The sequence below is a fragment of the Trichechus manatus genome, unplaced genomic scaffold (genome assembly GCF_000243295.1).
Source record: "Trichechus manatus latirostris isolate Lorelei unplaced genomic scaffold, TriManLat1.0 scaffold00104, whole genome shotgun sequence".
Taxonomy (NCBI): domain Eukaryota; kingdom Metazoa; phylum Chordata; class Mammalia; order Sirenia; family Trichechidae; genus Trichechus; species Trichechus manatus.
This window is the reverse complement of record NW_004444040.1, coordinates 7439668-7453358: the sequence shown is the minus strand read 5'-3', so window position 1 is coordinate 7453358 and position 13691 is coordinate 7439668. Positions and strand designations below refer to the sequence as shown.

At 40.2% G+C, this 13691-nt stretch overlaps 1 protein-coding gene across 2 annotated transcripts in view; it reads right to left on the bottom strand.

Moving 5' to 3' along the window:
- The window catches only part of PLCB1 (phospholipase C beta 1), an 819608-nt gene that overhangs the window by 88365 nt on the left and 717552 nt on the right, over positions 1-13691 (bottom strand). Inside the window, exon 32 of one of the 2 annotated variants that reach the window (XM_004383055.3) lies at positions 13050-13167. The exons of the other annotated variant lie outside the window; for it this stretch is intronic. Coding sequence (XP_004383112.1) covers positions 13069-13167 — 99 coding nt within the window. The 3' untranslated portion in view covers positions 13050-13068. The remainder of the gene's footprint in view (positions 1-13049; positions 13168-13691) is intronic. 2 annotated transcript variants of the gene reach the window in all.

The window sequence follows — 13691 nt, the reverse complement described above, 5'->3', positions numbered from 1 at the left end:
TTATCTTTCAACCACGAAACAGCAAACATTTCTTCTTCTAAAAAATGTGAGTTTAAAGGCTATATCTAAAAAACCTGCCAAAGCTTTCTACAAGAGTTCACATTTGGTGCAGAAAATTATAAGAGAAAACAGGAGAAGGCTAACTCCACCTAAGCGAATGTGCCTTTTGTTCCCGTCTGACCCAATGTTCACAAAATTGTTATTCGACTCATTACTAACATCTATCTGTTATAGCAGGTGCTGGGTCGGGAGAGGACATGGTGTCCAGGAAACACGAAATCAGGTTAGAAAACTCCCAGGCGACCAATTCCCTTTCAATTGACTCGGAGTAGCTCGCACTGCCTACCACAGCCCCTGAAGTGCTACCTGTGAAATGGTTACAATTTAAGTAACAGCAGAAACTCTTCCCAAACCACTCTCCCTGCAGGCAAGGAACCACACAGGAAAGAAAGTTGTCCTAGCCTTTCTAACTATTAAAGGAAATGCACAATTTCCTTATAATCGCTTCAAAATTCTACCCCCTGTAAGATTGGTTTTAAAGGTTTCTTGCACAAATCAATCTCTTTGTGTAAATGGTTCAGTCTTTCAAAGCTGTGCTTGCTGTTTACCCCTCCCCAAGATGGCGGCTGGGTGTGTAAAGGAACTTAGTGGTCTTCAGAGGGGAGAGAAGGGCAACAGACTGATCTACATGGCTTCTCTCTGGGTCTTTACAGGTTTCTGCTGTGAAATGGTGGTTGTAGATTTCTCTATGGACTAATGACTGCTGGCCATTTGGGGTGACTGATGCTCTGGTAGCCACTGTTGAGTTTGTTGTCTGGGGCAACTGACCTCAGCCATGAAGTCACCACCTAGGTGAGCTTCTTTGTCTTGATCCTAGGCTTCCACCAGTCCCTTCAACACCATTTCCCATCAGCCCTGGGTCCTGTCCAGAATCTTCCAGGTTTTGGTCAGAGAGCAGAAGTCAAAGAGATACACACAAATCTCACCTCCTGCTCTATTCCTTTTCTCTCCTTCTTCCCACAATTTCCAGGGTTGAAAGGGGTGGGCTTTCTGCTTCCTCTATGACACATCTTGAGTTATATCATCCTGGGGTATACAGTAAGACTCTAGCCCCTTAGGCCAGGCAGCTGTGTTAAAAAAAAGCTAAAGAAATTTGGATAAGTCCTTTTCTCCCATGTTTAAAGATTTCTGCTCTGCTAATAGAGATCCCCTCCATTAGGTAGCCCCATCCTTTCCTGAAGCCATGACTCAGGTAGATGGTGGAATGTCTTTAAAGGGAAAAGAAGATATATCTGTTTATTATTTGAAAAATATTTCCCATGCTACATGAGGCAGAGTAAATTACAGGAAGGTAAATGTGGAAGTCTTGTGTCTGTAGATGCTTTAGTATAGCAGCCATGCAGGCCTTGCAGCCTGCTATATGAGCTCTGAGGATCACGATGTAATTTGCATAAATATTTTTTTATATACTAAATAACAAAACAAAAATAAAAGCAAACAACAACGTAACATTTAAACCGTGTCTAGGGAAACCTTTATTGTCACAGTTCTTAATAGTTTATGCTGCACACTCATTAAGGTACTGTTGTTCCATTGCATGTTGATTCATTAGAGGAAAAAAATCCTGCCAACCATTAGAGTAGGTGGAATCTCCTTTTCCCGATTGTTCCCTGGCAATCATTTTATTTGGTATATCCTGATAAACTAAAATGGACCATAAATTAGCATTCATTAATCTCTTCTCAACTGGCTTTTGGCCTATACCTTGTTGTTGTTAGGAGTTGTTGAGTCGGTTCTGACTCATAGCGACCCAATAGGACAGAGTAGAACTGCCCTGTAGGGTTTCCTAGGAGTGGCTGGTGGATTTGAACTGCTGACATTTTGCTTAGGAGCTGAGCTCTTAACCACTACGCCACCAGGGCTCCCTCTATAACCCTAACCCTAATGCTGGAATAGTAATACGGGGGCTATAAGGGAGGCTCTAAACCTTACATTCCTCATATTACTATTCCAGATCTCTGCTTCCCTTCAAGTCTAATTTTTCTAGAAGAGTGCAGAACCAAGCTGTCTCCTATTCCTTGCTTCTTGTTCATCTCACTCTTATCTGGCTCCTACCCCCACCTTTTCACTGACCCATTACTAATGCTGGAGTCACTAATGACTTCCTGGTTACTCAAGCCAAAGGACATTTTTCTGTACTTTCCTGTACCACCCAGGTTGGTTTGGACACTGTAGGTCATTCCCTTTGTTACTGTTTGTTACCTTTAAGTTGCTTTGACTCATGGTGACCTTATGTATAATAGAACAGAATGTTGTCTGGTTTTGGACCATATTCGTGACTGTTGGTAATTTTGAGTCCATTGTTGCAGCTATTGTGTAGTGCCTTACAACCTAGGGGGCTCAGCTTCCAGCTTTATTAGACAATGCTCTGTTATAATTCATAGGGCTTTCACTGGCTGATGTTTGGAAATAGATCATCAGGCCATTCTTCCTAGTCTGGAAAGCTCTGCTGAAACCTGTCCACCATGGTGACCCTCCTGGTATTTGAAATACTGATGGCATAGCTTCTAGCATCACAGCAACACGCAATCCACCACAGTATGACAGACTAACGGATGAGTGGTGGGCTTCCCTTCATACTGATGCACTCATTTTTTCTCTTAGCTTTTGTGATACTCTTGGTTTTTCTTCCACCTCACAGATGGCACCTTTTCTGTCTCTTACAGGCTCTTTCTCCTCTATTCTTTTTTTTTTTTTTAATTTTTTTTTTTATTGTACTTTAGATGAAGGTTTACAGAACAAATCGTTTCTCATTAAACAGTCAGTACACATATTGTTTCATGACATTGGTTAACAACCCCACGACATGTCAACACTCTCCCGTCTCGACCTTGGAGGACTTTTTTTTGGTGGAAATATACATAGCCAAAGTTACACCATTTCAAAAGTTTCTACATGTGCAAGTCAGTGACACTGATTACATTCTTCCAGTTGTGCTGCTATTCTCACTATCCTTTTCCAAGTTATTCCATCACCATTATCTTCAACTCACTGCCCCCTAGGCTTCCCATCAAACCTTTTGAGTTGCTGTTATCAATTTGATCTCACAGAATTTGTTTTTTGTATCTTAGAAGAAGGTTTGCAGAACAAATAGTTTCTCATTTAACAGTACACATATTGCCCGATGACAATGGTTAACAACCCCACGACATGTCAACATTGTCCCTTCTCAACCTTGGGTTCCCTATTCTCCTCTATTTTTAAAGTTAAGAGTTATCTAGAAATAAGTTCTGGGATCCCTTCTCTTCTCTCTATAAATGCTGAAGATTTAATCCTTTCCAAGGCGCCCTGGTGGTACAGTGGTTAAGAGTTATGGCTGCTAGCCAGAAAGGTCGGCAGTTCAAATCCACCAGCCGCTCCTTGGAAACCCTATGGGGCAGTTTTCCTCTGTCCTATAGGGTCACTATAAGTTGGAATTGACTCAATGGTAACAGGTTTGGTTTCGATTTATGCTGAAATTCTGTCTAGATTCATGATTCTCAAAATTTTAATGCCATAAGTTTCACCATGAGAAAGTGTAAAAGTTATAAATCATTTAACCTTGTCTTCTTGAATTCCTTTTTGTACAGTCACCCTCATAATAGCCTCATAAAAAGTTATGATAAACGAAATTATACATGAACAGGGTTTTATTCATAAAACAAGATATGCTGTGGTATAAATTTGAAGTGAAAGCCCTGGGCAGGAAATTGAATGTTGTCAGCTATTCTCTATGTGATAAGTCACTAAATTTCTGGGCCTCAGATTTTAGATATCACAGGTGTGACTTAGTTTTATATATATATATATAAAGGTTGAATTTAAATTCTTCCAAATAGAATTTCATGTTCAAAGTCAGAGCAACTCCTTACATGGTTGGAGATGGTAAAAGGAGAACATTGGAATGAAATGTTTGCTACAGAAAATAAAATATAATCTGAAAGCTTCTCTTTACCTCCAGATGTATTCTCTTTCATTTATTGCGATTTAAAACTTTAGTAGGGATAAAACGGTTCCTGTAAACCAAATGTGGGCCCTGGTGGCACAGTGGTTAAGAGCTTGGCTGCTAACCAAAAGGTTGGCAGTTTGAATCCACCAGCCGCTGCTTGGAAACCCTATGGGGCAGTTCTGCTCTGTCCTATATGGTTGCTATGAGTCGGAATCGACTTGACAGTAACGGGTTTTTTGGTAAGTCAAATGAGGCCAGTGTTAGTTTTAGTACTAGTTGTAGGGTAGTATTAGCAGTGGGAGGAACATTACATTACAGCTGAAGCAATTTTCAGATAGAAATTCCTGTGTGGATTAGAAAACTTATTTTAGGGGACCTTTCTGTTGTCCAAAAGATATTTTATACCCAAGGCCTGAGAGTTCATAGGTCAGTAAGGCTGTGCAGCCTCTCTCTGCTGGAGGAAACACAGAAAAATGGTTTAAAAAAGGTAATGGTTTCAGGAATTCATCCACCCTCCATGGCTCCAGTAGGTCTAAACCCTAAACCAAAAATATCCCCTGACATCATCTTAAAACTGAACAATAGTTCAGCTTAACTAGTAAAAAAAAGTCTGCCTTGAGCATTATGCTCTTTTAAGAACTATCTATATGGGATCAAATTGACAACAGCAACTCAAAAGATTAGATGGGAACTTCAGTGGGCAGTGAGTTTATGTTAAAGAGGGAGGAACAACTCAGAAAACAAGGGTGAGAATGGTTGCACAACTCGAAGAATGTAATCAATGGCACTAAATTGTACATACAGAAACTGGTGAATTGGTGTATATTCTCAACAACAACAACAAAATAAATACAATTTAGGAAAAAAAGATAATAAATTATGCTTAGTAGAAAATTTTGTTTTTCTCCTTTTTTTTTTTCTTTTTAAAGGATGGTTAATATTTTCAACTATGGTAAGTTGCCACGGGAACTGTGCATAAATCCTGGGAAAACCGTACGCTATAAAATGATAAAGTTTATGCTGGTGGTGCGCTGGTAACAGCCGACTCTCCCGGTGGAGGGGAGGAAGCTGATTTGTAGCATTTGCTCATTTCCCTGGTGTAAATACTCCACCATGGCTGATTTCAAGCTACCAAAGTGGTAACAGTGAACAAGGAGTTGGGAAGAAATGCGTACTAGCACACTATTATAGCCATCATACAGATACCAGTAGATGTAAATTACCTTGAGAGCACAAGCAGTAGTAAAACGTATTAAATAATCAGTGATGAGTATTTGTTGCCTTTGTTTTCAATATCATTTTTTTAATGGTAAATTTATAAAATTTGGGGCCCTGGTGGTGCAGTGGTTCAGCGCCATGGCTGCTAACCAAAATGTCGGCAGTTCCAATCCACCAGCTGCTCCTTGGAAACGCCATGGGGCAGTTCTACTCTGTCCTATAGGGTCACTATGAGCTGGAATCGACTCAATGGCAACGAGCTTTTTTTAGAAATATAATTTACTTTTTAATAATGTCTGTGCTCAACAACCAGCTCAGAAAATCTCTGAAAATTTAACAACTCCAGCTCCAGCTTCCCAACAGTTTGTCCTCGAAGAATAAAGGAAAATCAATATGTGCTTAAGCAATATTTAATTACATTTGAGTTTTGTGAGGCAGATACATGGGTTTAGGTGTTGGTTACGCTTGTTCACTTTCTAGGATCTTATGTTGTTTATCAAAGAGGTGGTGCAGTGGTTAAAGCGGTCGGCTGCTAACCAAAAGGTTGGCGGTTCGAACCCACCAGCTACTCCTCGGGAGAAAGATGTGGCCGTCTGCTTCTGAAAAGATTTACAGCCTTAGGAACCCTACTGGGCAGTTCTACTCTGTCCTATAGGGTTGCTACAAGTCAGAATCAACTGGAAGGCAATGGGTATGTTGTTTATCAATAAGTAAATCAAAAGCAGTGATTAAAAATATTAGAAGATAGTTTAAAAAATAATAGTTTTCTATAAATAATGAATTACATACAGTTCCCTGACAGTAATATGACACTCCCACCTCAGGATTTTTTGTAATGTCATGGGAAATTCCCTCCTGCTTCTCTGCTTGAAAAACTTCTACTCAATCTTATAGTCTCAGCTCAAGGGTTATTACCTCTGTGAAGCCTTCCTTGATTTCCCAAAGTATGTGTCAGTCTTTCCTCCCCTGTAAATAGATTTATTACAATGATGACCATACGTTTTGTCTACATTCAATCCCTGGTACTGTACCAGTACCAGCTGCAGCTGAGTCAATTCCAACCCATGACAACCCCATGTGTTTCAGAGTAGAACTGTGCTCCATAGGGTTTTCAATGGTTGTGATCTTTTGGAAATAGATCACCAGGCCTTCCTTCTGAAGCACCTGTGGGTGGACTGGAACCTCCAACTTTTGGTTAGTAGCCATTTGCGCCACTCAGGGACTCTGAATTAAACATTAGAAATTAAATTTAAGCATGCTGTCTACCTGTGCTATCCAATATGGTAGCCACCTGCCACATGTGGCTATTTACATTTAAATTGAAATAAATTAAAAATTCAGTTCCTCAGTTGCATTAGCCACATTTCCAATGCTTAACAACCACCTGTGGCTAGTGGCTGCTGCCCTGAACAGCTCAGACAAGGAATATTTCTATCGTCACAGAAAGTTCTACTGACCAATACTGCAGTAGACTATAAGAACTTGGGGGAGAGGGAATTGCATCTTTTTATATTCCCAGCACCTATTCCAGTGCCTGGAATATGGTAGGCATTCAATAATTATTGGTTAAATTCATAAAGGAAAAATTTAACACTATTCACCTAATTGTAGCTACTTAAAAGTATTCATGGTTCCCAGAGGCCACAGAAATAAGCACACATATATGTTTATTTTTATTATGGACACAGAAAAAACTAAAAATGGCAATTTTCATTTTCCCCAGGATGAAAATACCAACATGCATCAAGATATAATTATAGAATTTATCTCTCAGATGTTAATATCCAATCTATAGTTGTTAATTCTGAAGCACAATATTGATTCTAATTTTTTCTAGGTCATCTTTGTTTCATTGTTTTATAAGTGACCCTATGGACTCATTAAATCTTTCAGCATGATATTTATGCAGCTCTATTAATGAGTCGTCCAATACCTTGAATTCTCTGGATCTCATACCTATTATTTTAGTGGCAAACTTCTGAATTTAATTAATCGTATCCTTCATGGAACTCAAAGGAGATCATAAAAACATCACTCAGTCGTACACAAGCCTCTGCTGGCAGATGGCCCCTTTGTCACCATGTTAAATGATCTTCAATGAGACAACGTGGTAATCCTTGGGAAGCTATCTAGATATTCTTATTCAGAAACTTTTCTTTATTTCTTGTTAAAACCTCTCATAATTTAATCCACAATAGTTCCTCTGACTCTAACTTCAGACAAAAAAAAACAGGTTCATTTGCCACATGCTCTACAAAAGCCCCTTCCTGCATGATGACTAACGACTAAATACAATCCAAAAGGAGATGCTTCACTTCCAAGAAGCTTAAAGTCCTTAATTTTAAGAAGTTCCTTTAGATATCTTCAGTATCCTCGGAGATAAATACTAGGGCCTACTAAATATCATTTAAATGAGTAAGTGAAAACCATAAAGATAATTGCATAACAAATAAAAACAAGCCCAGTGTGCACCCTAACCTCTTTGCTGATAATTCAGTACACAACTCTTCAAGTGGGAGAAATTGGCTTGCTTAGCAAGGGCTGGGAGAAGAGAGGGACTTAAGAGGGGGACCAGTAGAGAGAGGAGAGAACAGGAAGAAGATCTGAAGGGGAGCAAGTCCACTTAGTCTCTGGTTTGAACTCAGCAGCCACCCATATAAGCAAGATGATAAATGAGTGGAGAAGAAGGGTGGGGGGTGGGGGGGGCGGAATGCCAAGGCTGGGAGTTGGTAAGGGTGGGTGGACCCTCGACTCTGCTGCTTCAGAGAAGGGAACTGTGAGCCTTCAGCAGCCACAGACAGAGACCCTCCACCCCACCCCACCAGGGGAAAAAAAAGAAACTAGTTGCCCTCATGGAGCCCTGGTGGTACAGTTGTTAAGAGCTTGGCTGCTAACCAAAAGGTCAGTAGTTCAAATCCACCAGAAACTTGGAAACTCTATAGGACAGTTCTACTCTGCCCTATAGGGTCTCTATGAGTCAGAACTGACTCCACCGCATCAAACAACCACAACAACAACAGTTGCCCTCATGGAAACCCTGTGTGTTTCAGAGTAGGACTGTGTTCCGTTGAGTTTTCATAGAAAGCTTTGTTAAAATCCTCTTAACCCACCTGTGCAGGCCACAGCACACCTCCATGTCTCCCCTCCCCTCTGCTTGGCAGTGCTTCCCCTGCCTCTCAATAACAGGAACTTTGGTAATCTGGTTTCCTGGAGGGGAGCCCTGTATCACAGCACTGAAAGCTCTCGAAAATCTAGTCCTAAATGTTCTTCTCCAAGATATTTGTTAAAAACAAGGGATTTTGAGCACCTTGAACATCCTGCCCGTGATGCTTAATGCCTCTTGCTGTTGTGATCAGTTTGGGAGCCAAATCTTGGGCAGGATTCAGTTGTGATCTTGTGGAGGTTGGAGTATACCTCCGGCAGATAAAACAATGCATGGTATTTGTGTCTGGTATCCATCCCTTCTAACTGCTCAAAGTGATATGCTTCCTTTCACAGAGAGGCTGGTAGTCTCTCCATTTTACAGATGGATGTACTGAGGCTCAGACTGTGTACCCTTACTGTTTGCCTGCCCATGGCAATGTGAGAAAGAGATGTTATACACCCTGACATCTAGATTATTGTGGTTCAGATATTCACTAAGAAACCTGAAGGACACAATACACACGGTATCCAAGGTTTGGCACTTCTTGTATGACCTTAGTAAAGTTCATGAATCTTTTGAAGTTTAGTTTCCTCAACTCTGCAATGGTGAGAATAGGATGATAATGTACGTGATGTGCATCGAAGGTGTTTGGCAATATACTTAGTGTTCAATGAATGCTAGTTGTTACTGTTTTTATTATTACTTAAGTGTCAGGGAAAAAAAATTGCTCTTCTGTGGTCCTGAATGGCTCGCTGTTTTTATTAAGCATGTAGGAACTGTGTTTTCTGTTCTTTTGTGCCCCTATTGAAATTGCCATATCCTAGAATAAAGCAGGCACTTAAAAATACTTGGCAAAAATTTGTAATGTTCCAATGATGTGTCATCAATATTTTTAGAAATTGGGCATTCTACAGCTCTTTACACAAAGGTTAATACATACACAAAATGAGCAAACATCCTTTTTGGTTTGTTTTTAGTCTTTCTCTTCTACAGAGACTTGAAAGGAGCCCTGGTGGTGCCGTGGTTAAGCGCTCGGCTGCTAACCAGAATGTCAGTGGTTCAAACCCACCAGCTGCTCCTTGGGAGAAAGTTGTGGCAGTCTGCTTCCGTAAAGATTTACAGCCCTAGAAACCCTATAGGGCTGTTCTACTCTGTCCTATAGGGTTTATAGCCTTGGAAACCCTATGGGGCCGTTCTGCTCTGTCCTACAGGGTCCCTATGAGTCTGAATCAACTCAAGATAGTGGGTTTGGTTTTGGGTTTACAGTGACTTGTAGCTATTAAAAAATAGAAGTTACCAGGGTTACAAGCATAACTCACCTGTTCAGTCTGACCTATTCATCTCTAGTTAATAGAAGTAAAATATTTTTCATTAATCAAGATTCATTCACAAATTTAAGAAATGTGAAATATCAATTTATGTGATGAGTACTCTTGATATAAATAAAAAAAATCAGTGTAACAGTTTTATGTACTATCAATTTTTATTTAGTCATTCATTCTGCTTTCAGCTGTAGTATATGAATAGAGATATTTATGGGGAAAGCAAAAAAGCGAGGAACATCTGGAAAAATATTAAACTTGGTACAAAAACCTATTATTCATATGCTGCTAGAAAAGAACAATTTTTTGTCTTATTTTAAATGCAAAGTAGTTTATTTTTTTTTTCTGCTTTAGCAACAAGGCATGTTTTTCCATGAAAAGTATAAAATTGGTTTATTTTTATGTTACTTTTTATAAGTGGGAAGCTAAAGGAACCAAACAAACTACATCATTAAATAATTTTTAATGTCTAGAGCCCTAGTGCAGTGGTTAAGAGCTTGGCTGTTCACCAAAAGGTCAGCAGGTGAAATCCATCAGCTGCTCCTTGGAAACCCTATGGGGCAGTTCTACTCTGTCCTACAGGGTTGCTATGAGTTGGAATTGACTCAACGGCAATGGGTTTGGTTTGGTTTTTGGTATTGTGGGAATATTTATCTCCTTGAAAATAAATATTGTTGCTAAGCAGGTAGCTCAGTTGACATTCTGAAGGGAATAAAAGTAGTGAACAGGCTATCATAAGACTGATAGAGCACAGAGACAAAAATGTAACATTTGTGTCTCTATTGAATTTGGTTTGAAAAGCAAAACCTAAACACATGTTCTGATCTGTGCTGTAATTTGCTTTCCTGAGAGAATTCCATATTCTAAGCGTGGTATTAAATGTTCACAACCGCTCCCAAAGCTATCAGGACAGCAGCAAGTGCAACAAAAGAGTCCAATGATGCTTATAATCGATGATTTACAAAACAGTCTTAACATTTATAGCCAAATGAAGAAGACATTTTTAAGGTCTCCCTAATGCTGTCCTGTAGAGAAAGGAGATTGATACTGCACAGCCCTCCCCCTAGTCCCAACTTCACCTCTGCGATTTATCCCAAGGTTACGCCAGGAACAAAGTCATCAGCACTGAGAGGACATGGGCAGAATTCATAGCCAGACAGTGACTATGCTCTCAAATGGCATTCTCTGCCTCTTTCTTTCTAGCACAATCAGTACTAGAAAATAAAAGGTGTCAAAGGGCCAGGCTTGCCATTAGGCCAAAAAGCTAAAACACAGTAAATACAATTAAAACATCATGAAGGTAGCTTAAAGTTTCTTCTTCCAGGTGCTTAAGCCAGAAGGTAGGAACATACTCAATCCTTGCAAGTCCAAATGTGGTTCACTGAAATGTGGCAGCAGAGGCATAACTTGGGCGCTCGTTAGAAATGCAGTTTCAGGCCCCACCTTAGACTTGCTGAGTCAGAATCTGCATTTGAACAGATCCCCAGGTAATTCACATACTCATTAAAGTTTAAAAAGCACTGATCTAGGGCATAATTTTAAGTGACAACTGTTGCAGAGGAAGAAGAAGAACTTAAACCTCTTTCTCAGTGAAGTCATCGTTTTTGGTAATTCTTTGACATGAATGTAAACTGTACTGTATCATAGATCAACAAATGCTTGAAGAAAAAACATTATAAGCCTCCCAGTAGAACTCTATTACATCAGAAGATAAGTTTGCTTTCTTTACAGTCACAAGAAGACCTCTTTTTTCCGCAGAAATGCACACCCATTGGAATGACTTAGCCCAGTTTTCTTACTAGCTGAAGGAATACAATAGATATCATGATGCTTCTTCTTCTGACAACTAAAAAATTTCTCTAACTTTCAAGCTGCAGTTTGGTCCAACCAACAGCCCTAACCCAAGCATCCCTATTAATGAGTTATTTCCAAGAGCTCTTGATTCTATGGAATCAGGAAATAATGAGCTGTCTCCTTAACATAACATGTGGGAAAAAAGTGAATTTTGCAGGATTTAAAAAATTTTAGTGCGGTAACACTACAGGGGAAGTCAGCACAACTGGACTAAACCAAAGCTAAGAAGTTTCCTGAATACAACCAAACACTTCAAGGGACAAAGTAGCAGGGGCGGGGGTCTGGGGACCATGGTTTCAGGGGATATCTAGGTCAATTGGCATAACAAAGTTTATCAAGAAAATGTACTGCATCCCACTTTGGTGAGTGGTGTCTGGGGTCTTAAAAGCTGGTGAGCGGCCATCTAAGATGCATCAATTTGTCCCAACCCACCTGGAGCAAAGGAGAATGAAGAACATCAAGGACACAAGGAAAGTATTAGCCCAAGAGACAGAAATGGTCACATAAACCAGAGACTTCATCAGCCTGAGACCAGAAGAACTAGATGGTGCCTGGCTACCACCAAAGACTGCCCTGACAGGGAACACAACAGAGAGTCCCTGACGGAGCAGGAGGAAAGTAGAGTGCAGAACTCAAAATCTAATAAAAAGACGAGGCTTAATGGTTTGACTGAGACTGGAGGGACCCCAGAAGACATGGTCCCTGGACTCTCTGTTAGTCCAAAACTAAACGCATTCCTGAGGCCTACTCTTCAGACAAAAATCAGACTGCAATATGGGACATAAAGTAATACTTGTGATAAATGTGCTTCTTAGCTCAAGTAGATACAAGAGACCAAATGGGCAGCTCCTGTCCGGAGGCGAGATGAGAAGGCAGACAGGGTCAGGAGCTGGTTGAATGGACACAGGAAATCCGGGGTGGAAAGGAGGAGTGTGCTGTCACAGTATAGGGAGAGCAACTAGGGTCACATAACAATGTATATGTAGATTTTTGTATGAAAGACCTGAATTGTAAATTTTCACTTGAAGCACAACAATAAAAAAAAATTTAGTGTGGTAAATTGAGTGAAGGGAGATAAGAAGAATCTCTGAGTTAGGTTAATCCCATTGGTTTTTAAGATAATAGGACCAAGGGAAAATAGTACAGTGAGAAGTAAGAATGTAATAAATGTTTCAAAAACAGAATTAATAGTTTGAGTGCAAGAGAGAAAGACTAAAGTCAAAAGGAAATATAATTTTGCAAATACAGAAACAAACAGAAGAAAGGAGAAGAAAGACATATGGAAGAATGGAATTTATGTCAGGAACAGAGAACACAGTGACAAAGAAATAAAAGCCAGAGCAAAGGCACGAATGAATGAGCAGGGCACATTGGGTGTGGCTAGAAATTACAGCAGGAAAAAAAAGATGAAGGTGTAGCAAAAGAGAAAGTGAAGAACAAAGGAGCAAGTCCATGGTGCTTGAAAACCAGATGTCCACACACCACCCTTCTCTCAAAAGCGACCCCTCCCATCCAGTCCTACCTGGCTGGAAGGACGGTGGTCACCACTTGAGAGCTCGAGGGTTGGGGGGAGTAAAGTTGGGGGAAACAGAGGGATCCTCATGGCAAGTTTCCGACAAGAATGAGGAGGAATCGTCCCCCTGTGTGGAAAAAAAGGGAGGCTGTCATTTTTGAGGCACTGAAATTGATTTCTAAGTCAACTGGTGTTTCAAATTATTTGTCTGGGAGATCTCTTGACTGCCTTCCAGAAGAAAGATTTAAAACCTCAAACTGCTTTTATCTACCTCAGCATCTCCAGTGTGGTGAGGCATCTGGTGTACTGGAAAAGCAGTGGAAATGCCAACTGAGCTCCCCTCGATTTTTCTCTACCCTCTGAAGACTTCAAACGTTAAATATGATCACAATGATCACTTTCGATAAATTCTCCACAAAATCCCACTACCATCAAGAAAAGATGGTGTTGAATTACTGACAACAGTTTGTTCACTTGAACAATACAGCTCAATGAGTCTGGGCTTAATGGCTATCCTTTTCTCCCCCAAAGCCAGAACTATCTTTTCATATACAAAGTAAATTTTGTTAACCCTCTACATAAGTCATTTATTCAGCAAATACTTATGAGCACCAACCATGTGCCAGGTTCTGTTCTTGGGTGTCTAGAACT